General features: G+C 44.2%; 1 protein-coding gene across 2 annotated transcripts in view; it reads left to right on the forward strand.

The window, feature by feature from the left end:
• The window catches only part of sptbn1 (spectrin, beta, non-erythrocytic 1), a 69,137-nt gene that overhangs the window by 34,035 nt on the left and 11,977 nt on the right, over positions 1–23,125 (forward strand). For both annotated transcript variants that reach the window (XM_088351535.1, XM_088351534.1), the window contains 37 exons: positions 2,601–2,752; positions 3,394–3,567; positions 4,316–4,407; positions 4,664–4,744; positions 5,415–5,530; positions 5,932–6,044; positions 6,261–6,448; positions 6,585–6,702; positions 7,101–7,259; positions 7,339–7,434; positions 7,554–7,760; positions 8,903–9,056; positions 9,139–9,290; positions 9,837–10,055; positions 10,126–10,206; positions 10,279–10,485; positions 11,131–11,342; positions 12,526–12,663; positions 12,766–12,886; positions 13,140–13,355; positions 13,985–14,404; positions 14,653–14,855; positions 14,958–15,048; positions 15,129–15,275; positions 15,743–16,006; positions 16,216–16,440; positions 16,878–16,967; positions 17,035–17,313; positions 17,427–17,557; positions 17,630–17,834; positions 17,918–18,292; positions 18,802–18,888; positions 19,470–19,627; positions 21,622–21,760; positions 22,208–22,292; positions 22,370–22,566; positions 22,640–22,725. In XM_088351535.1, the coding sequence (XP_088207661.1) occupies positions 2,601–2,752; positions 3,394–3,567; positions 4,316–4,407; positions 4,664–4,744; positions 5,415–5,530; positions 5,932–6,044; positions 6,261–6,448; positions 6,585–6,702; positions 7,101–7,259; positions 7,339–7,434; positions 7,554–7,760; positions 8,903–9,056; positions 9,139–9,290; positions 9,837–10,055; positions 10,126–10,206; positions 10,279–10,485; positions 11,131–11,342; positions 12,526–12,663; positions 12,766–12,886; positions 13,140–13,355; positions 13,985–14,404; positions 14,653–14,855; positions 14,958–15,048; positions 15,129–15,275; positions 15,743–16,006; positions 16,216–16,440; positions 16,878–16,967; positions 17,035–17,313; positions 17,427–17,557; positions 17,630–17,834; positions 17,918–18,292; positions 18,802–18,888; positions 19,470–19,627; positions 21,622–21,760; positions 22,208–22,292; positions 22,370–22,566; positions 22,640–22,725 (6,178 nt within the window). The remainder of the gene's footprint in view (positions 1–2,600; positions 2,753–3,393; positions 3,568–4,315; positions 4,408–4,663; positions 4,745–5,414; positions 5,531–5,931; positions 6,045–6,260; positions 6,449–6,584; positions 6,703–7,100; positions 7,260–7,338; positions 7,435–7,553; positions 7,761–8,902; positions 9,057–9,138; positions 9,291–9,836; positions 10,056–10,125; positions 10,207–10,278; positions 10,486–11,130; positions 11,343–12,525; positions 12,664–12,765; positions 12,887–13,139; positions 13,356–13,984; positions 14,405–14,652; positions 14,856–14,957; positions 15,049–15,128; positions 15,276–15,742; positions 16,007–16,215; positions 16,441–16,877; positions 16,968–17,034; positions 17,314–17,426; positions 17,558–17,629; positions 17,835–17,917; positions 18,293–18,801; positions 18,889–19,469; positions 19,628–21,621; positions 21,761–22,207; positions 22,293–22,369; positions 22,567–22,639; positions 22,726–23,125) is intronic.

A 23,125-nucleotide genomic window follows, 5' to 3' on the forward strand; every position in this document is an offset into this window, starting at 1 on the left:
TGTGTCCGTTTAGGTCACCCAGTAACCCCAAAGGTTTCCTGTTTGATCTCAGTTCTCTTGGCTGATTCGTTGCACAAAACATTTGCTTCCAGTGCTATTCTGGTGCATAAAATTTGTGAATGTCCGGTGGTAATTGGCGAGGCTACACACCTAACTTGCCACTGCCAAAGTGTGAATGTGTGACAGAGTGAAAAATGTTCTGCGTATCCAGAAATCTAGTAATAATGCATTTTAAATATTATTTTCAAACACTGGATCTCCTGGTAGAATCACGAGTTGGCCAGACTTGTATGCCACTGTGGTGTTCCCCGGGTGCCCATGCATGGTTCCCGAGATTAGTACAAAAAGGCAATTGAATTGGGATACTTTCGGATTACATTTTTAAGTACTTCAGTTTCAAAATTGAGTGTTTGATTCGTAAGAATGAGAATAAAAGTGAACTTCATTTGTCTGTTTCCGTCTTACAGCTGCCGGTTTGCTAATCTGCGTAAATTATTCAGAACTGCTTGCTCTTCTGCAAGCGGATTGGTTGCCGCTGGTGTGATGTCATCTGTCAGGCTTCTTGAGTGACAATCTGATACAGTGACCTACTGAACCCCCTGGTTGTCAGAGCAACCACACATCAGTGGCTCTAGCTTCTTTTTGTGTTTATTTTTTTCTGCTTGTGCTGCTTTCCTCTCGTGTGGCAATGGCAAGCGTGCGTTGCTTCGTTATCGCATCCATGCCACTTTCAAAAGATGCTTTGTCTGTTCCCTGTTGCGGAATGTCACACATGAACACACACACGAACAAATATTAGATTGCTCATTTAAATAAGGTTAGTCAATCAGTCAGCTGTCACCTGGCCCGATTTTTTTTCCATCAGTGTCTTGGGAAAAAAGTGTTACCAAATATCCTAAAGAGAAAAGTTTTTTTTTTCAGATCTATGAAGATACTAATTATTTTGGTCATTTTTCTAAGAAATTAAGAGAAAATGATTAAGATGTCTATTTTCAAAGCCTAGCTTTAGCAAAACAATCCCAAAAAGTTAACACCCACCCGTAGGTTTGTTCTTTTTATAGCGAGGCCACGGTTTATGGGTGTGGTGGCTGCTGCCTCCCTTCTAGGTGAACACCCCTTAAATTCGAATCATGTATGATGGCTGTTAGCTACACGCTAACATTAATTGAAAAGCACTTTTCACGCCCTTATGTCAAATAAGGACATTGTGCTAGTGCATGTGTTCCAGTCTAGCTGCCAAGCATTTTATGGCATTAACTAGTACTGCACAACCACCTTCCCCCCCCCAAAATCCACCATGTAAACAATATCAAGAACTTCTGTTTCCAAAGTCTTGTGTGTGGGTGTTCGCTCAAATTGTGAAACATTTGCACATGACGTGACTAACTTTTTTTCTATGTCATGACATCACTGCAGAGAAGTCTGGTTTGGTACATCTATGACTTTTTTTGTCTGACTGGTTGCTACAGCAACGAAAGCCCCACGTCCAACAATTGTGTGAGCAGGTTGAGTTTAGGACTGGCCGGCCTCTCATGGGACAGTAGGAATGTTGGAATGCGTTTTGCCATGACCGCATGATGAGAGTCTCTGTGTGTGTGTTTGGATTGTGTCATGTGAGCCGGTGTGAGTTGGACGCATGCGAGAGACATTTGAGTTTGTCTTAGTGGATCCAGATGTTTTTGGTCTCCCCCAGATCGGACGCTGAACTTGTCCTTCCAACTGGTTGCGAATGAGTGACACCGCCCATTTTGCAATGCTTTGTTAGCGGCTCAAGACAAAATATGAAGCCAAATAGAAACTGGAATGTAACTCATGCAGTTGAAATAGAGAACCTTATTTATTTTAAGTAATATTACTTATTATTTTAAGTAATGCAGCAAAATATCTTTCAATCCCACCTATCTTGCTTTCGCTTGCTCTCTATACATATCTCTCTCTCTCTCTATATCTCTCTTCTCTCATCTCCCCATAGGGACCCGCCCATGTCTGCTTTGTGTGTGTCCTCCGGTTAAGGTCAAATCCCAACTGTGTGTGTATGTTATGGATGCCCCCCAGATCAATTGAGTGCTGGCTCTTCTTACTGCGGCACGTATAAACGTGCACGCCCTCCTTCCTGTGTGTTCAGCAAACTTAGTAACCGATGACCACTTTGACTTTGGCTTTGTGTGTCTTGTGCATCTGAGAGCGACAATGATTTGAAGGCGTGGCATGTTGGGCTTGCGCTTATTAGCCAGTCATCATAATCATATTTTCTTGTAATCATGCTTGGTTAAAAATCCCTGATGGATTATGTTCTTTTCTAATGTTTTGCTCCCTTGATTTTAGCATTATGTTTTCTGTTATTTTCGAGTGTCTAATTGAGAAAAAGTGTTGCGTATTTCTGTCAGTTTCTCTCCAGCAGGAAGCCCCTCCCATGTGCACGCCAGGGAACAATGCTCACACAGGAAACACGCACACTCACTCACTCACCCTGCTGCTTAATATCTATTGGAAACAATAGAGTTGTTGGCATCAAAGTCCATGACAAGTGTGCGTGCGTGTGTGATGAAAATATAAAACGAGCGTGCGCTGACACTTCGTACGTGTGTTTTGATCCTCAGACGAGCGTGAGGCGGTGCAGAAGAAGACATTCACAAAATGGGTCAACTCTCACCTGTCACGGGTTTCCTGTCGCATCACCGACCTGTACGTGGACCTCCGAGATGGACGCATGCTTATTAAGCTGCTGGAGGTCCTCAGCGGCGAGAGGCTGGTACGCACACGTGTGCACAAATACTATTTGCTTATACAGGAAAAACGGTTAGAATAGTGGATGGATGGAAATCACAAAAAACAGCAATTTCACTGAGAAAGGATGAGCATTATGTGTTCATCCATCGGGAACTTAAAAACAAGTTGGCACTGTCCGCTACAGAGAATGACAGATGGCAATTTGTCCCGACCGTTCAACTTTGGTGTGGCTGCTCAGTTTGAGCCTTAAAATGTTTTCTTCTGACATTTTAACAGTCACGATTTAAATTTAATTATCACTAATAGTGGGAATGTTCACAACTATTGGACATAATGCCCTACCCCCCCCAACCTCACCAATTGTTTGCCGAAATCTGCTATTACATTAAAAAAACTCAACAGATTAAGGACTTTATACTAATGAAGGTTTTTCTTTCAGCCCCAAAATGAATGTGAAATTAAATGTGATGTAAACATACACAGCACTCTTGTTATGGTCCTTGATGTGTCAAAAGTAAAACCTGCATGCTCAAGTCTTAATTTTTAAATGATTTGTTTCAGGAAAGTTTTCTATATTAGAAGCTGACATTTGGAGGTTGTGTGAAGAATGTCAATTTTGCCAATGTTGTCCCACTGTGTTTGCGTTTGTGTGTGTGTTGCTAGCCCAAGCCCACCAAAGGCCGCATGAGGATCCATTGCCTCGAAAACGTGGACAAGGCCCTGCAGTTCCTCAAGGAGCAACGCGTCCACCTGGAGAATATGGGCTCGCATGACATAGTGGATGGCAACCACCGCCTCACGCTGGGCCTCATCTGGACCATCATCCTGCGCTTCCAGGTATGTGTGTGTCAAACCTGAATCAGTCTGTCTCAGCTGTCATAGGAGACTTCCAACACTAGTTTTAAAATATGATGACTCCTTGCTTATTCCTACCTAATTCTTTATAATATTGCACCTCTTATCCTGGAGATATTTTTACAGATTTCTCAGTCCGGCTTGCACTTGTTTTTTGTTGTTTTTTTATGTAGAATCGATAAGCTTTTGTCCGAATATATTTTTTTGCCTTAAAAAGATGTACAAAATCTGCAAAAGTTTTTTTTTTCTCATGTGCCTTAATGCATTTTAGGCTTTTATCTATCTATATATATATATTTATATGTATATATATATATATATATATATGTTTGTATATGTGTATAGATGTATGCATATGTGTATATATATATATATATATATATATATATATATATAGATATAGATATATATAGATATAGATATATAGATATATATATATATAGATATATATATATATAGATATAGATATAGATATAGATATATATAGATATATATATATAGATATAGATATATATAGATATATATATATAGATATATATATATATAGATATATATATATATAGATATATATATAGATATATATATATATAGATATATATATATATATAGGGAGAGAGAGATAAAAGTCCATCCTGATGCCAACTACAAATGATGTTCTCTGCATAAAAGTGTGTGCGGTGTATTCAAAGTTTTTCAACCACCACTATTAAAAAAAATGTGTATGTTTCAGATCCAAGACATCAGTGTGGAGACAGAGGACAACAAAGAGAAGAAATCTGCTAAAGATGCTCTTCTGCTCTGGTGTCAGATGAAGACAGCTGGGTCAGTTGACTGCGCAAACACACCAAACTCCTCCTGACCACTTATTTTGCTTTTGACTTGTGAGTGCTGGGGGCAAGAAAGTGTGAAAAAAACACTTGAGAGATGAGAATATTGCCACTGTAAAACCTTGTCGAAGTATACTATGTGTACTACGTACTCCAAGTTGTCGATTTGGCTACATGCCGCCATTTCAGTCACAGCAACAATACTTCACAGACTAAAAATTGAATTTTCTTTGTGTCACGTTGCATTGCAGCTATCCAAACGTCAACATACACAACTTCTCCACCAGCTGGAGGGACGGAATGGCCTTCAATGCCATCATCCACAAACACAGGTACGTCCTCATCTGTCAGTGCCATCACAAATCACATCCCCCTATGCTCTCTGCTTTTAAGGAAGCAAGACATACATATACACCCACGCATGACCATATCTAGGATATTTGCTCTGATATGTGCATCTTCCGGCCTGATGCCTACAAAGACATCCAAAGTTGTAAAAGAACTGCTGATCATGTCACCTCACATAAAATTGACACTCAACATTCTGAAACATAATTTCTTTCAAAATAAGTGTACAAGTAAATTCATGGAAACAACTGAAACGTTTCTTAAATAGCGTATTTTACAAGACTTGCCCTCCCATTAATGGATCCAATAAGCCCACTCATCAGCAAATCTGTCCATTCATATTGAATGGAATGCTGATTGATTTTAAATTCCATTTTTGTTTCTCCTACTGCTTCAATTTCATACTAGACGTGTTGTCATGTAAGCAACATATTGCTCCTTACGTTGATCACATGAAATCAAATTTTCCTTGAAAAAATATTTTTCTTCCAATCATGATGAATTATTCTCAGAAAGCAAATAAGTGCTTGTGTATTCCCCTACACACACACACCCACTGTCGAATGCGCACCAAAACAGAAACCTGTATTTGTTTTCATGGTTTTGCCACATTTGAAGACCGAGCATAACTAAAAATGTTTGCTTGCGTGTCAGACCGGACCTAATCGATTTTGACAAGTTGAAGAAGTCCAACGCTCACTACAACCTGCAGAATGCCTTCAACCTGGCCGAGCAACACCTGGGCCTTACCAAGCTGCTGGACCCCGAAGGTCGGAAAAATTCTTTTAAACCCCACTGCACTTCCAGACACCCTCAGCTTGAAACTGTCTTATTGGTTTCTCCTAAAATATTGCTCAGATTTCAAAAAGGGCATTCCAAACAACAATGTAATTTACAAATTGGGCTGACAGAGTAACAGTACCCATTTGTTGCTATCCATATGTGGCCAGAAAAAACATTTTCAAGTCTTCTGCTGACTTTTTTTGTGACTCATATAGGAAAAACCTGTCTAATTGAGTTGATTTGAATATTGATTTCATTTGGCTGTTATCATTCAAAAGAAGAATCACTGAGTTTAAATTATTGTTATGATCTGGTTTTGCAGTGAGCACATGGGTTGTGACCACTGTGCCTGTTTTCCTAATATTGTTCACTTGTGGTATTCTGACAGACATCAGTGTGGATCACCCTGACGAGAAGTCCATCATTACCTATGTTGTCACCTACTACCACTATTTCTCGAAGATGAAGGCCCTCAAAGTGGAGGGCAAGCGCATTGGCAAGGTGAGCATAATAACTTTTTGTTTGCGTTGTCCAAGAAAATATATATTAATTCGCCAAAGAATTATGTGAAAGTCGGTCAAAGAGCATGAGCACAGTATGGAAAATTTTGTGGGGGCTCGCCTCACCTAAAAGTTGTGCCCCTGGCCGAAGCAAAGTCTCGTCCTTTTTCAGGATGCATCTGATGTGTATTGGTCTAACATGTGGTTTTGCTTGCAGGTTCTGGACAATGCCATAGAAACGCAGAAGATGGTGGACAAGTATGAGTGTTTGGCATCCGAGCTCCTTGAGTGGATCGAGCAGACCATCATCATCCTCAACAACAGAAAGTTTGCCAATTCTCTGGTTGGCGTCCAGCAGCAACTGCAAGCCTTCAACACCTACAGGACAATGGAGAAGCCACCAAAGTGAGTATGCTTATGGAAACGGGGGCTTCAATTGAAGATATAAGCACATTTTTGACAAAAATTCAACACTTTGATAAATTTCAGCCTCCAACAAAAAAGTGCTCGTGTGTAAATATGTTTTTGTATGTGTGCTTAGGTTCACAGAAAAGGGCAACCTGGAAGTTCTTCTCTTCACCATCCAGAGCAAGATGAGAGCCAACAACCAGAAAGTGTACACGCCTCGCGAGGGAAAACTCATATCAGACATCAACAAGGTAGCTACTCCCACTCTGATGTCATTGGTGCCCATTCACAGTTTACACGTTTAGGGTTGGGAACTTTCTGTATGCCCTTTTATACTTTGACTATCACTCAAAAGCTTTCGTGTTTGCACAGTTCCAAAAGCTGTCAAAGTTGCTTGAAAGGGCTTTGACTACAAGTTTGATCAGTTGAAAAAAACACCCTTTTGCTAATTTAGTAATGATCCCCTGATTTAATTGAACACAATCAATCTGTGAGACAAATGAGTACAAATGAGGCAATTAATCCAATTTGAGGAAATGTCAATGTGACCAAAAGTTTTATTGAGAGTTTTTAAGCGTGCTTTTAAGGCCTGTTCTCAGTGGATGGCATCAAGATGTGAAGTGGCATCTTACAGCTTGTGTGGTTCTAGGCATGGGAGCGCCTAGAGAAGGCTGAACACGAACGCGAGTTGGCGCTGAGAACAGAGCTGATTCGTCAGGAAAAACTGGAGCAGCTTGCCCGCCGTTTTGACCGCAAGGCTGCCATGCGTGAGACTTGGCTGAGTGAAAACCAGAGGCTTGTTTCGCAGGTGAGGCCACGTGAAACTGATGTGCCAACACAGGCCTCACCATCAGTTCTTGCCTTTCTGAGTGTGTGGCTTCCCACAGGACAACTTTGGCTTCGACCTACAAGCAGTAGAGGCAGCTACCAAAAAGCATGAGGCCATCGAGACCGACATCGCTGCTTACGAGGAGCGTGTTCAGGTGTCTAGAGCGAACTTTGTACTAGCTTGATACGGGTTTTAACTTGCTGCATTCAGGAACAATTATGGTGTGGTCCGAATTCCCCTGCTAAAACTTTAAGCTGTGCTTCTACGGTGCAGGCGGTGGTGTCTGTTGCCAAAGAGCTAGAGGCGGAGAGCTATCACGACATCAAGCGCATCACTGCCAGGAAGGACAATGTGATAAGACTGTGGGAGTACCTGCTGGAGCTCCTCAAGGCGCGTCGGCTGAGGCTGGAACAAACGCTTGGCATGCAGAAAGTCTTCCAGGAGATGCTTTACATCATGGATTGGATGGACGAAATGAAGGTACCATTAGCAAGATGTGGATGCTCATATGGTTGGGGAAAGGATGTCAAAAGCCAGCTACACCATTGTAGCATCAGTCTCGATACTTCAGCAGTAAATTCATGACTGTCCGTAATCAACATCATGAAATCAAGCGCATATCCCTTATAGCGCCTTACGTAGTCAGAAGTTCAGATTCAGATTCAGATCTACTTTATTGTCATTCTAGTACACGTGTATACAGAACGAAATGTCGATACATCTGACCCGCACAGTTTCCTTGAATGTACAGATATAAATAAAATGTTGTATTGAGTTGGAGTATTGAGTACTAATAATATACTAAATAATTATGGCTATGTATAGTATTTTACAGTAGCGCAAATAGTGCAAGAGGAGCAGCTAACCAGATGTGCAAAAATGGGCAGTCAGGTAAACAAGTCAGGTAAACAGTAACAATAACAATAACAATAGTTGTAGATGCTTGTTGACATTATGGTCAAAAAGAACCATTCATCCATCCATTCATTATCTGCATCGCTTATTCTCAGTAGGGTCGCGGGGGTGCTGGAGCCCATCGCCGCTAACTTCGGGCAGTGGGCAGGGGACACCCTGAACTGGTTGCCGGCCAGTCGCGAGGCACTCAGAGACAGACAACTCACTCACTCATTCACACCTAGGAACATTTTGGACCGGCCAATTAACCTGACATGCATGTTTTGTGGGAGGAAACCGGAGTGCCCGGAGCAAACCCACGCAAGCACGGGGAGAACATGCAAACTCCACACAGGAAGGTTCGATCTCATGAACTTAGAACTGTCCCGCACACCTGCCGTACTGCCCAAAAATAATCATTGTTAATTTATTTTACATTGTAGAATTAAGTACATATGTACAGTTTTCAGTTAGGCTCCATTCAATAGCGTCACTACTTCTCCACTATTGTCGTTCTGACTTCAATAGTTACGTTTGGAAAGACGAAATATTGCTTAGACTCCACGAATCGGGTAATCAAGTCCAAGGTCTCATAAAATGTGTTCCTTTTCCTTCCTTGACAAATACACTGTTTTTTGGTGGTTCAGCAAGAAATAAAATGTTGTACCAGATACGAGTTTGATGAAGATTGAGCATCCCTGTTTTCTTTTGCTGGCTTTGATGCGCAGATGCTGTTGCTTTCTCAAGATTATGGCAAACACCTCCTGGGCGTGGAGGACCTTTTGCAGAAGCACGCGTTAGTGGAGGCTGACATTGGGATCCAGGCCGACCGAGTCCGCAACGTCAATGCAAATGCTCAGAAGTTTGCCATTGACTCGGATGGTAAGGCTTAACTGCCTAAAACTACGCCTACAAGTCTTTTGTGTTCGCCAACTAATTTTTTTGTTCTCTTCCGCCTGCTCAGGATACAAACCCTGCGACCCTCAGATCATCAGGGAACGTGTGGCCCACATGGAGTTCTGCTACCAGGAGCTCAGTCAGCTCGCGGCTGAGAGGCGAGCACGACTGGAAGAATCTCGTCGCCTCTGGAAGTTCTTTTGGGAAATGGCCGAAGAGGTTTGTGGCACCTCTGCACTCAATTTAAGCAAAGAGTGCATTTCTACAGCATTTGTTAAATAATTAAGACCGTTACAAGGATGCTTTGGAATTTAGTTCTGAATACCTATTGATGTTCTACAACACATTTATTAGTTGTTTGCTTCCGTTAAGAAAGGCCAAAGACAGTTAGCATTAGTGTTGTGACCACCTCTAAAAGGTTACAGACCCCATACATGTAAAGTTCATTAGTTGTTAAGTGACGGCAATTAGTATGGTCGCTAATCACAGTAAATACATTTTGTTGTTGGTGGTCCCACAAACTTATTATTGGTTCCTTGAGTGCCAAGTACAGTTTTCCATTAACATTAGGCCATATTATCCTTGGTTAATTAAGTTATGAACTCTGAAGGTCAGATCGATAGGTGTTAAATGGATTTCTTGTAGCCGACTGTCAAATGGGGTCCAGTACACTGATTTGTGTGGATAGAATGAAATGAAGGAAATAACCTAGCCTCATCTCTGAGTAAGCGTGGGCTGTTTATGTGTCCGTGGCGTATCCTGTAGGAGGGCTGGATCCGCGAGAAAGAGCAGATCCTGTCATCGGAAGATCATGGCAAGGACCTGACCGGGGCCGTGCGGCTTTTGAGTCAACATAAGGCCTTTGAGGATGAAATGACCGGACGCGCCGCCCACCTTCAGCAGACAGTCAAGCAGGGAGAGCAGCTTGTGGCCGACGAGCACTTTGGGGCCGACAAGATCCGAGAACGCATCCAGGACATCCAGGTCAGAAAAACAAACCAAAGCCTCAGGTTACCGAGACGACAAGAACTGATGGAATGTTGGTGCCTGGCAGGATCAGTGGGCGGCGCTGGAGCGGCTGTCTGCGGTTCGCAAGTCTCGCCTGCAGGAGGCCTGTAACAAACATCAGTTCCAAGTGAGACTTTCCTCAAGTATCCATAAATTGTCCTTCTTGGTTCCTTGCATAATGTTATGGTGCTCGTTTCAGGCGGACGCCGATGACATGGACACGTGGATGCTGGACGTGCTGCGCATCGTGTCCAGCGTGGACGTGGGCCACGACGAGTTCTCCACGCAAGCGCTGGTCAAGAAGCACAAGGATGTAGCAGAGGAGATTGCCAGTTACCGGCCCGTCATCGACGCCTTGCACGAGCAGTCTCGCACGCTACCGCCCAGCAAGGCTGACTCAGACGAGGTTGGTCTCCACAGAGGCACACTTAACTTACTGTAAATTCCAGTGTACAGAGCGCACCTGATTAAAAGCCACATGCTCAGATTTAAGAACAAAGCCCAATGTTGTTGCTTTACATGCCTCACTGGCGTTTAAACTGCAGGCTAAAACAGCCATAAAAATTAAGTTATTTAAGTCCATTTTTTACATTTTAAGCCCGTCCCACTCCTGGCGCCAACAGCGTGCGGAATTTGGCGTTGACGACTTTGGTTGCAGAACGCCAATGGTGCCATGCCACCTTACACCAGACGCCGTTTTCAGCTGCGTCGTTTTCATTTCTGTCAGAAGTGTTTCCAGGCGTCAGAGTTGTTTTGTTTTGTAGTGTATAAGTTGTGGAAATGAGCAGCTTGCTAATTTTTTCAGCGCTGCTACAAAACGAAAAGAATAAGCTGCACCTTATTTAAAGCCGCAGTGTTTAAAATGTAGTAAAAAAAAGTAGCTGCTTGTTGTCCAGATTTTGAGGAGCCAGACATGCCAGTTTTATTTTTCTTCTTACATTGTTAAATCCTGTGAATTTTCTCTGTTGAAAAACATCATCCACATTTTGTCATTATCAAATCGCACACGCGAACACCGTTTTATTGTCTGACGAGTGCTGCCTATCGATAGGTGCAGAGCCGCTTGGCAGGCATAGAGGAGCGCTACAAGGAGGTGGTGGAGCTGGCACGCCTCCGAAAGCAGGCGTTGCAGGACGCGCTGGCCTTGTACAAGATGCTGAGCGAGGCCAACGCCTGCCAGTTGTGGATCGACGAGAAGGAGCAATGGCTCAACAGCATGGACATCCCTGAGAAACTGGAGGACCTGGAGGTGGTCCAGCACAGGTAAACCACTTCTCTCTTGCATATTCGGCTGCATTTCGATGAGGTGCTGTTGAAAAAAGTACATCAGAGTTCTCATAAACTAAACACATGATTGCCGACTGGGCCCATTGCTGACTTTGCCTGCAAAAAGATCTGATGATTCCATCTTGGAGTTTAAGGGGGAAAAAAGGCCCCTCCTACCCCAACTAATGACTGAACCCAAACTGGTATTTTTATTCACAGGTATGTGTTGTAATCTTTCTATGGAGAGCAATTCTACCTGCAGCAATAATACAATAGTGCAACTATAATTAGTATTAGAACTGTCCTTATTGTCGAAGATAACAACATAGTGAACATTGTTAATAAGGAGATTAGACGTGCCACTCCAAGATAAACATGTAATAAAAGACTAGAGAGAAAAATAAGATAAAATAAATGTCAGGATAAATGGGCAAATATTTGTTTATATTTTATAAGTGTTGCTTGGTGACTGGTCCGAGTTGTACATAAGAACAATAGTGCAATGACAATAGCAGCAACAAGAGTCAAGAAATAAGATACGATTTTTTCTTTACTTAGGCAAGATATGCAAAAAAAATATATTTGCAGTCGTGTATGCACTTTTAGGGTGGTGACGGCCCTGGGGAAGAAAGTAGTCCTTATTTTAAGGGACCTGTAGCGTCTGTCAGAGGGCAGCAGGTCAAAGAGGTAGCGCCCGGGCTGATATGAGTCTTTTATTATGTTGTTGCAGTAAAATAGCACTGTTGCGTTTAACTCGTCTACTTTATAACAGCGTACAGAATTTTTTTTTCTGGTGAAGTGAAGGTGATTAGGTCAGGGGAACCATCCCTACGAGGCTCCCTGACCAAGACGCACTTGGTGGGACACACTACAATGGCGCACGAGAGCTGGAAGACAATTATGATGCGTCTCCAACAACATGATGTCTGCCACTTGAGAAATATCACATTTCGGCATTGACATTTCCATCAGTTGTTAGTTCCCACGTCATCCAATCAACTTTAAGTATGACATAATCTCCCTTTTATATTAAGCTAATCGCAGCAGAATGCTCCTAGAGTGATATTGTTCAGTACAACATGGAGTTGAGCAGAATTTCAATTTGACATTTTCCAGGTGAAATTGAGGCCACCACTTGACATTTTTTGCACGTGTTCATCTTTCATTTCTTTCCGCACAGGTTTGAGAGTTTGGAGCCTGAGATGAACAATCAAGCCTCACGGGTTGCCGTCGTCAATCAGGTTGCCAGGCAATTGATCCATAGCGGCCATCCTAGCGAAAAAGAAATCAAGGCTCAGCAGGACAAACTCAACACCAGGTAACGTCTCTACAACGGTCTACTAAAGTCCATGTGGCTGTCATGTTGGACCCCCATGTAAAATCCAAGGGTCTGAAGAGTGGGATAATGTTTCATGTTCAGGTGGAGCCAGTTCAGAGACCTGGTGGATCAGAAGAAGGAAAGTCTCAATTCTGCTCTGGGAGTGCAGAACTACCACCTAGAGTGCAATGAGACCAAGTCTTGGATCAAGGAGAAGACCAAGGTAGCGCTCGCTTCAAACAACTGTATCAAGAACTTGTCTTCCTTTTAGACCTTGTTACAATTGTTTATCACATTAATATGAATATTTAGCTGCTCTGTCATCTTTACAAAAAACTCTCATTCATCAATTTTTAAAACATTTTAGCTCCTACAAATGGCAGTGAAATTGTTTCAAATTTCGAATGAAAGCTTATTGCGCTCTTTCTTCAGCCAACGTGCTAACCAATCATGGTGTGACTGTGACATCTCCTCAGGTAATCGAGTCCACCCAGGAGCTGGGCAATGACCTGGCTGGTGTGATGGCGCTTCAGAGGAAACTGACAGGAATGGAGCGGGACTTGGCAGCCATCGAGGACAAGCTGGCTGACTTGGCCAAGGAGGCTGAGCGCCTTGCCTCTGAGCACCCAGAACAATCCCAGGCTATCAAGGGCCGCTTGGGCGAGATCACCAGTGTGTGGGAGGAGATGAAGGTGTGTTTGAATGTGGAAAATCCACTGCTGCAACTATGACAAATCAAAACGTTTTCAAACGACCTCCAACGAGATGCTGAAAATGGGCAACATCAACCTAAGGTCCCACCTTGATCTGTCACCTGGTGCTTTGCTAAATTAAATTTAAAATGCTATTCAATATCTTTTTATGTAGAATACGCTCACTCCTGACCAACGAGTCACTTAGCGCAGTTACACCCGCCTAAGGCCCCAGTTATCTCTTCCATTTACCTCTGCATGACATGCAGAAATTTGCATGTGTGAAATTTTAGCAGACCATGACATACTCTAAGTTGGCCACACAGCCAAATAATTTCCACCCCTTTCCACTTCTCTCATTATTTTTGTGCAAAGCCACTGCTGACAACAAGGTATTTTAAATCTATCAAGCTGGTGCCATATGATATGTTTGCTGTTTTTTCATTGTTAGAAAGATAGTTATATCTAAGTCCTACATGGTACTTGGTCTTGGCATGTTCTCAACAAATGTAGAATGTGCACCTACATGTGTTTTACAGGATCTTTTATATATTGATTTTTTACCCCCATCTTCACATATTGTTAGTAAAGTGAAAGTATGGTTAACTCAGGAGTGTGTTCTAATTCAGGGTACCATGAAGAACCGAGAGGAGTCGCTGGGCGAAGCCAGCAAACTGCAGCAGTTCCTGCGCGAGCTGGACGACTTTCAGTCATGGCTGTCGCGCACACAGACAGCCATCGCGTCTGAAGACATGCCCAACACTTTAGCTGAGGCCGAGAAGTTACTAGGCCAGCATGAGGCTATAAAGAACGAGATCCGCAACTATGAGGAGGACTACCAGAAGATGCGTGACATGGGTGAAATGGTGACTCGGGGCCAGACAGACGCGCAGTACATGTTCCTTCGCCAGCGGCTCCAAGCACTTGACACTGGCTGGAACGAGTTGCACAAGATGTGGGAGAACCGCCGCAACCTCCTGTCCCAGTCGCACTCCTACCAACTCTTCCTCAGGGACACCAAGCAGGCCGAAGCCTTCCTCAACAACCAGGTCAGCCAATGAATTGCTTGACCAAATAATAGTAACTGGTGTGTGCAGAAGAAGGAAAATCATAATTAAATACAACTTAATCCACAAAAAAAGACAAATGCTGCAAGTTAGTGCTAGTTTGCCGCAGGTGCAACATAAGTAGCCTGTTACAATTGATAGCTAGCCTCAAAATTTGTAGCCTGTTGCTTCACTTAGGACTTTACTTTCTGTTGTCTTTAATGTGATGAACCCACTCTCATGCTTACCAGGAGTACGTGCTGGCCCACACAGAGATGCCAAGCACTCTGGAGGGCGCTGAGGCAGCTATCAAGAAGCAGGAGGACTTCATGACAACAATGGATGCCAATGAGGAGAAGATTAGCGGTGTAGTGGACACAGGACGGCGCCTTGTCGCTGACGGCAACATCAACACAGAGCGCATCCAGGACAAGGTGGACTCAATACACCAAAGGTCAGCCACACCTTCTTGTTCATTGAATGCAATTTTACCTGATTCATGATCAAAACCATAAATGAGTTAAAAGAGTGCAAAATGTTTGCTCTCTTTTACCAGGCACAAGAAAAACAGGACTGCAGCCAGTGAGCTCCTTATGCGGCTGAAGGACAACCGAGACTTGCAGAAATTTTTGCAGGACTGCCAGGAGGTAAACTTGTCACTGCGCACCGGCACAGCATTTCCCTGCTTTGTTAGTTCGGCCAACTAACGGTGCGATGTCTTGCGTAGCTGACCTTGTGGATCAACGAAAAGATGCTGACTGCTCAGGATATGACGTACGACGAGGCACGCAATCTCCACAGCAAGTGGCTCAAGCACCAGGCCTTCATGGCTGAGCTGCAGTCCAACAAGGAATGGCTGCAAAAGATCCAGAAGGTCAGTTGGGGGGAAATGGCTTTTGCCAGGTTGGGGGAGATAGTGGGATTTGTCTGTTTTGTTTTTGCTCTTCAGTCAAAATAAAAGGGTAAATGTTTTCATTATGGAAGTTGACTTTTCCCTGAAACCCAAAATAGGCACCGGCGATGTTTTTGTTTTGAGTTTGGATGTTTCACTTTCATATATCTTTTGACATTGTTTAATTGGAAATCTACTGCTAAATTCGATTACTGACAGCTTGTGTTTGATTCAACCCCCCGTTATAAATGTTTGATACTATTTTTAGTCGTCGTGTTAAGAAAAAATCTGATAAGAAAAGGACCCGTGCATCCCAATAAAGCATTTTTTCTTGCAATTTATTATGTATGAACATTTTCAATGAGTTCTTTTGCACCAAATACACACAATGACATAAGTTTCAGCCATGAAAATTAAATCAATAATATGGTCTTGCTGTGCTGTGTCAGGACGGTGAGACGTTGATGGCAGAGAAGCCTGAGACCGAGGCGATGGTGCGCGAGAAGCTGGCTTCGTTGAAGAAGATGTGGGCAGAGCTGGAGTCCAGCACACAGACCAAAGCTGAATGTCTGTTTGACGCCAACAAGGCTGAGCTTTTCACACAGAGCTGTGCCGACCTGGACAAGTGGCTGGATGGTCTGGACGGGCAGTTGCAGTCTGATGACTACGGCAAAGACCTTACCTCTGTCAACATCCTGCTCAAGAAGCAGCAGGTGTGGCTTGTCCCGGCTGCCTTGTAACGTTTGCCTCGTGCCGACTGTTATCAGAAAGTCCAAAGCTTGCCACAGCTTTGCAACACCGCCAAGAGGTGGCGAACAAAAACCTGCATATGAAGCCAAACAGTGGCAGGCTTTTGGCTTTCTGGATTTGTGGGTGTGCGGTGTAACAGTGTTCTAACAGGATACATTGTGGGTGTGGCCAGATGCTGGAGAGCCAAGTGGAGGTTCGGCAGAAGGAGGTGGATGAACTGCAAAGTCAGTCGCAGGCACTGAGCCGGGAGGGCAAAGGCTCGGAAGAGGTGGACGGTCAGCGCCGCTGCGTGGAGAACAAGTTTGGTGCTCTGAGGGCACCGCTACAGAGTCGCCGTGACAACCTGATGGCCTCCCGTGAGATCCACCAGTTCAACCGAGATGTAGAAGATGAAATTGTACGCACACACCATCTTTACCATTTTCCTTTCCTTCTTGGTGTTTTTGTGCCTGCTTTCAGACCTGTTGTCCTTCTTTCAACAGGCATACTGTATGTCCTTTTTAATTTTCTTCCCCTTCTTTTCTCTTATTCTGTTCTTCAGCTACTTGTTCTCTTTTATTTTAAGCTTGTCCTCCTCACCGTTTAGCTTTATCCCATACTGGATTTTTTTTAATTTTGCCCTTTACCTGTACCTTCTCTTACTCCTTCTCCATGTGCTCCTTTCCCGATATTTTTCACTTTGTATTGACGTATCCCTGCTCCTCTGTTGTCCTCCACTGCTTGGTCATCTTACCCACTTTGGGTCTTCATGTGAATATCATAACTCCACCTTTTGGTCCCTTGTCCTCTTGGTCCTCCTGACCTATTTGCTCTGGCTACTATGTTTTGTGTTAGCTCTGGGTTGAGGAGCGAATGCCCTTGGCCACATCCACAGACCATGGCAACAACCTACAAACAGTGCAGCACCTCATCAAGAAGAACCAGGTACGGTGGTTATCCTGTCTCTTTGTCTCTGCAAGTGGTAGAAACCCCAATGCCCTTTCCCCCCCAGACACTGCAGAAGGAGATCCAGGGTCACCAACCGCGCTACGACGACATCTTCGAGCGCAGCCAGTACATCCTCCGGGAGGATCGTCCCACTGGCGATCTAATCCGCCAGCGCCTGTCTGAGTTGCGTTCACTGTGGGAGCAGATCCGCCAGGAAACCGAAAAGCGACACACCCGTCTGGGCGAGGCCCACCAGGCGCAGCAATATTATTTTGACGCCGCTGAGGCTGAAGCCTGGATGAGTGAGCAGGAGCTGTACATGATGTCCGAAGAGAAGGCCAAGGTGGGCAAAGCCTTTTTAAATCACCAGAATATATTGGCTCCAATCAACAGCCCTTTTTCAGGGTGATTTCCGCATTGAAAATACATATGTCAACGTTGTGCATTTGGTTACAGGACGAGCAGAGTTCTGTGGCGATGTTAAAGAAACATCAGATCCTTGAGCAGGCAGTGGAGGATTATGCCGATACCGTCCACCAGTTGTCTGCCACGAGCCGCGGCCTGGTGGCTGCAGAACACCCTGACAGGTAGGGAAGTCGTCAACCGCAGATTGACGCGCTTCTGCCGCAGGTTTACAATAAGGGCTATTGTTTCTGCAGCGAGCGCATTGGTATGCGTCAATCCCAAGTAGACAAGCTGTACGCTGGCTTAAAAGACCTTTCAGAGGAACGTCGCGGCAAGCTGGATGAGCGCTTCCGCCTCTTCCAGCTCAACAGGGAAGTGGACGACCTGGAGCAGTGGATTGCAGAGAGGGAAGTGGTGGCAGGCTCACATGAGCTGGGCCAAGACTACGAGCACGTGACAGTGGGTTGCAAACACCGCCGCAAAGGAGAAGAAAGACTTCTAAATTTAATTGAGCTCAGCTAACATTTTTTTGTCCCTCACAGATGCTGCAGGAGCGCTTCCGAGAGTTCGCTCGTGACACCGGCAATATCGGGCAGGAGCGCGTGGATGGTGTCAACCGCCTGGCAGACGAACTGATCAATGCGGGCCACGGCGACGCTGCCACAGTGGCCGAGTGGAAGGACGGCCTGAACGAGGCCTGGGCTGACCTGCTGGAGCTGATCGACACACGCACTCAGATCTTGGCCGCCTCCTTCGAGCTCCACAAGTTCTATCACGATGCCAAAGAGATCCTGGCGCGCATCTTGGACAAACATAAGAAACTGCCTGAGGAGCTGGGCCGGGACCAAAACACTGTGGAGACGCTTCAGCGGATGCACACAGCCTTCGAGCACGACATTCAAGCGCTTGGCACGCAGGTAAATTGCTGCTTCTGAGGTTCCCGCTGCAGAAACTGAATAACCAAAATATTTTTCTCGTTTAGTCCAGGAATTGATCCAGTTTGAAATTGGTTGTTAGTCTTGGTTTGGTTGATACTGTTGGTTTTTTTTTGTTGTTTTTTCAACTCACCTTCCAGTTGAACAGTTGGGTGCCCAAATTTGTCCGCAAAAATGTATCGTTTATAAATGGGGGTTTTCTTATCTAGTCTACTTTTTATCTTTTGAAAAGCGTGTGCCAACCCAAACCTGGGGTCTGGTTTTCATTTTCAAAATGACCAAAAATTAAAAGAAAATATGTGAACGTGTCACTTCAAATTATTTTGAAAACAAAGTAAATGAAAGGGAATAAAATTTCTTGTGAAATCTTACCAGCCCTTGCCCAATGACTCGCACAAGACTCACGCTTTTATTTGTTTGCATTATTGCAAGCTTTCTCTTCTGCAAGTAGGAGTCAAACATTCTATTTTTTTCTTTCTTTCCCCTTTTAGGTGCGTCAGCTTCAAGAAGATGCCGTCCGTCTGCAGTCGGCATACGCAGGTGATAAAGCGGACGACATCCAAAAGCGTGAAGGAGAGGTCAGTGGCGCCACCCTCACATACAAGTCTGTCGTGTGCAGCCTACGACGTTCCGCAGCAACAAAACTTTATCATAGCCACGGTACACACGGACTGCTGACAAAAATAAAGCTTTCAAGGAAAGATGACAATTACGGCATGTAACTTAAGGGTTGTTGGCCGTATTCCATGTGTTTTTGTTTTTGTCGCCCTTCCTTTCCTTCGCGTCCGTGCAGAAACGAAAGGGAGAGGTGAGACTCGAGCAGCAACTCCAGCTTTGCAACCATGTGGCTGCTGCGCCTCATCGCCCGCCGCTCAAATAGAAAGTCTTCCCATTTAAACTCGGACTAAAATCAGGCATTTTAGTCGTAGTTGAGCTTGTGCTTGCTCTTGCTGCTCCTTTTTTCAAAGCCCTGTGATTTCTATCTTCCCACCACCCCTGCTCCTTCCAGGAAATCAAAGAAAATATTGCGATTTGCGATTGTTATCAATTTCAATCCAACTCGCATTCAAGATGACGATGCACACTTTGTCTAGATGCATTGTCAGGATTCTCTGTTGTGTCCTGATGGGTTGTGTGATTGTGCGTGTACGCTGTTCAGGTTCTGGAGGCCTGGAAAAACCTACTCGAGGCAGCAGAAGGCCGTCGAGGGAAACTGGCCGACACTGGAGACAAGTTCCGCTTCTTCAGTCTGGTCCGGGACCTCATGCTCTGGATGGACGATGTTATCCGACTCATCGAGGCCCAGGAGAAGCCGCGGTATGAAATCATGCACATGAATAAACAAAGATTGGGTCAAAAATAACTGCTAAGACTTAAAAGACTACAGCACTATCTGTCTGAGTCAAAATAATTATTGTCATTCTTTAGCCTCCTTCAACTTTCCATTTCCTTTATTTGTATTATTTTAAGTCCAAAGCACAAATATCTGTTTTCAAAATCCAGCCAAATGAAGTAAAATGTTTTCCAAAAAATTAGTTGGAGAGCAGGGCTGCAATGATTAAATCAAAAACAAAAGTGCAAGGGGAAAATAGATTGTTGCTGACCTAAACTTCCAAGGCAATGTTGGTGTTGGCCCACTCCACCCTACTTCACCTCACTCAGCAGCTCTGCTCCTTTCCTTTCAAACCACATAAAAGTAAAGTCAATTCTGGGGTCATGTGCAACATGAAACATGTCAACACCGCCAAAATATCCTGTACCTTCACATGTGTTTTATTTCAAAAAGGCAAATATGTGTCGATTCAGTTCATTCAAGGAATAATTTAATTTAAAAGGTTGCAAATCCTGTGTGTTTAAGCCTCCTACACTAAACATTAACACTTTTTCTTACCTTTGACGTAACGGCAATAACTTATCAGTTATTTTCTCCAGGAAGTAAGAGGCTATGTTCGGGAAAACGACGCTAATCCCAAGCAAAGCACCCAGTTTCATACTGCACTGGACTCAGGTTACATTCAATAGCCAGGGAAAAAAAACCTTGGCAACTTAATATGACATTTTTTTGTTATGTTCTATTTAGTTTTTCAGAAACATGTTTTTTCAAATGAAATGTACTTGATAAACACTAATTATATCAATGTTACGAGCAAGACTGTCTCCCCACTGTTTTGAGTACAAAACACACCAAAGCTGTTTTCATGAGATGGGACTTGTTTTAGATAGATAGATACTTTATTCATCCCCGAAGGGAAATTCACAATTGACCCTCCTCTGTTCAAGGCTCAGGTTGAAGATGCGCTGTAGAGGGTCCCCCAGCTCAGACGCACAGGCTTTCAGCAGTCGGGGGGATACTCCATCTGGACCAGCTGCCTTGCTGGTTCGCAGCCTTCTCAGCTCTCCACACACCTGGGCTGCAGTTATTTTTAGTGGGGGGATTTCTTCCATGCTAGTGTCCAGAGGGGGAGGGGGAAGGACAGCTGCAGTACTCAGGGGTGAGGATGAGGCGGAGTGGTCAAACCTGTTGAAAAAGTTGTTCAACTGGTTGACTCGCCCCACATCTACATCCACAGCCACACCCTGCTTGGTGCTGCAGCCAGTAATTGTTTTCATCCCTTCCCACACCTCCTTCATGTTGTTGTTCTGCAGCTTTTTCTCCAACTTCCTCCTGTACTGCTCCATCCCTTTCCGGAGCTGGACTTTGAGCTCCTTCTGTACTCGTTTTAGCTCCTGCTGATCACCATTTTTAAAGGCCCTCTTCTTTTGGTTCAGAAGGCACTTGATGTCGCTCGTGATCCAGGGCTTGTTGTTGGCATAGCAGCGTACAGTCTTTATAGGAACAACATTGTCCATGCAGAAGTTAATGTAGTCAGTAGTGCAGTTTGCCATCTCCTCAATGTCCCCACTGCTGGACCCTAGCAGGACATCCCAGTCCGTACGTCCAAAGCAGTCTCTCAGAGCCTGCTCTGCCTCGGTGGACCATTTTCTAAAAGAGCGTGTGGTTGTTGGTAGCCTCCTTACTTTTGGTTTGTACTGTGGTTTAAGCAGAATGAGGTTGTGGTCTCCTTTTCCAAGGGCAGGCAGTGGTTTTGCACTGTATGCATTTTTGATATTTGCATACAGAAGGTCAATAGTCCTATTTCCCCTGGTCTTGCAGTCCACATACTGGATGAAAGAGGGCAGTGTCTTATCAAGAGTCAAGAAGAGTGAAGAGTTTCCATTTCAAAATGCCCAAAAGTTCCAGAAAAAAGATTTTAGCAGGATATGTTTCCTTTCTCTGCTTTACTCAAATACAAATGTGCTTTGTCCTTTAGAGACGTGTCGTCGGTGGAGTTGCTGATGAACAACCACCAGGGCATCAAAGCTGAGATTGACGCGCGTAACGACAGCTTCACTGCGTGCATCGAGTTGGGAAAATCTCTCCTTGCCAGGAAGCATTATGCCTCTGCGGAGGTAAGAACTTCGTAGTAAAGTGAAGGAGATAAAACTTAATGACCTCAAATAATTTGCATAAGCGTTTATATCCTTCATAACATCAAACTGCACATCAGCCCGCAAGGTTCATATCAATTTCTGACCTTTGTTCTGTACACGAACTGTACGATTTGCTTCGGTATTCGTTTAAACCTATTGGGAGCAGACTTGCCAATTTAACGTTAACATGTACCAGCTCAGTAGCCTAGATGGTAAGGCGCCCGCTTTGAGACTGGGAGGTTCGGGTTCGCGCCCCGGCCGAGTCATTCCTAAGACTTAAAAAGTGGTCGGCGGCGCCCTCTCTTGGCTGCGGCTGCATCGGGTCAGGTGCAATCGACATTTCGTTCTGTGTACATTGTTACACAGAATGACAATACAAGGAAATTATTATTATTATTATTATTATTATTACTTGCGTGTCTTTAGATCAAAGAAAAGTTGCTGCAATTGACAGACAAGCGGAAAGAGATGATTGACAAATGGGAGGACCGGTGGGAGTGGCTGCGGTTGGGTGAGGCTTGGTACTTCATTGTGGCTTCATGCTGACCTAGCAGCTGAGGCTGACCAATTTTTTTGTTTGTGGGTTAGTACTGGAGGTGCACCAGTTTTCACGGGATGCCGGCGTGGCTGAGGCCTGGCTGCTGGGCCAGGAGTCATACCTGTCCAGCCGCGAGATGGGCCAGAGCGTGGATGATGTGGAGAAACTCATCAAGAGGCATGAGGCCTTTGAGAAGTCAGCCGCCACCTGGGAAGAGCGCTTCGCCGCCCTGGAAAGGTTGACAACGGTGAGTTACACACCCACATTGGAGTCTCTGGAGAGATAAAAGGTACATGTGTCTTGATTTAATCTGTTGTCAGATGGAGCTGTTGGAAGTGAGAAGAAGGCAAGAGGAGGAAGAGAGGAAGAAGCAGCCGCAAGTCGGCGAGACCGCCTCACAGCAAAAGTAAGTCCAGGCCTGTCAGTTATCATTTTTTCTTTTTTTGATTGGCTTGACTCCCGAATAGGTCTGCAAAAAAGTCCCAATTATTGAAACAATTACTCTAATAGTTTGTCACTTTCTCTTAAATTTAGCATGACATTGATTTATTTATGGTACAAATAAATAAACACGACAAAAATTGGTATAGTGAATCCCTTTGAGACATCTTGTGACTAAGGGCTATACTAATAAACATGACTTGACGTGACAATGAAAAATACATCTTTTATTGATCATACTGGTGATTCGTACAAAAATTAAATAAAAATGCCCATCTAAAACCAATTAGGCACAGTGCTAGCTGCTCAGTAAGTAGAAATATAAATCCATAAACCTGTTTTCTTTTTTAGGTACAGGCCAATAA

The sequence above is a fragment of the Urocampus carinirostris genome, chromosome 13 (genome assembly GCF_059441175.1).
Source record: "Urocampus carinirostris isolate Australia breed hairy pipefish chromosome 13, RoL_Ucar_1.0, whole genome shotgun sequence".
NCBI lineage: Eukaryota > Metazoa > Chordata > Actinopteri > Syngnathiformes > Syngnathidae > Urocampus > Urocampus carinirostris.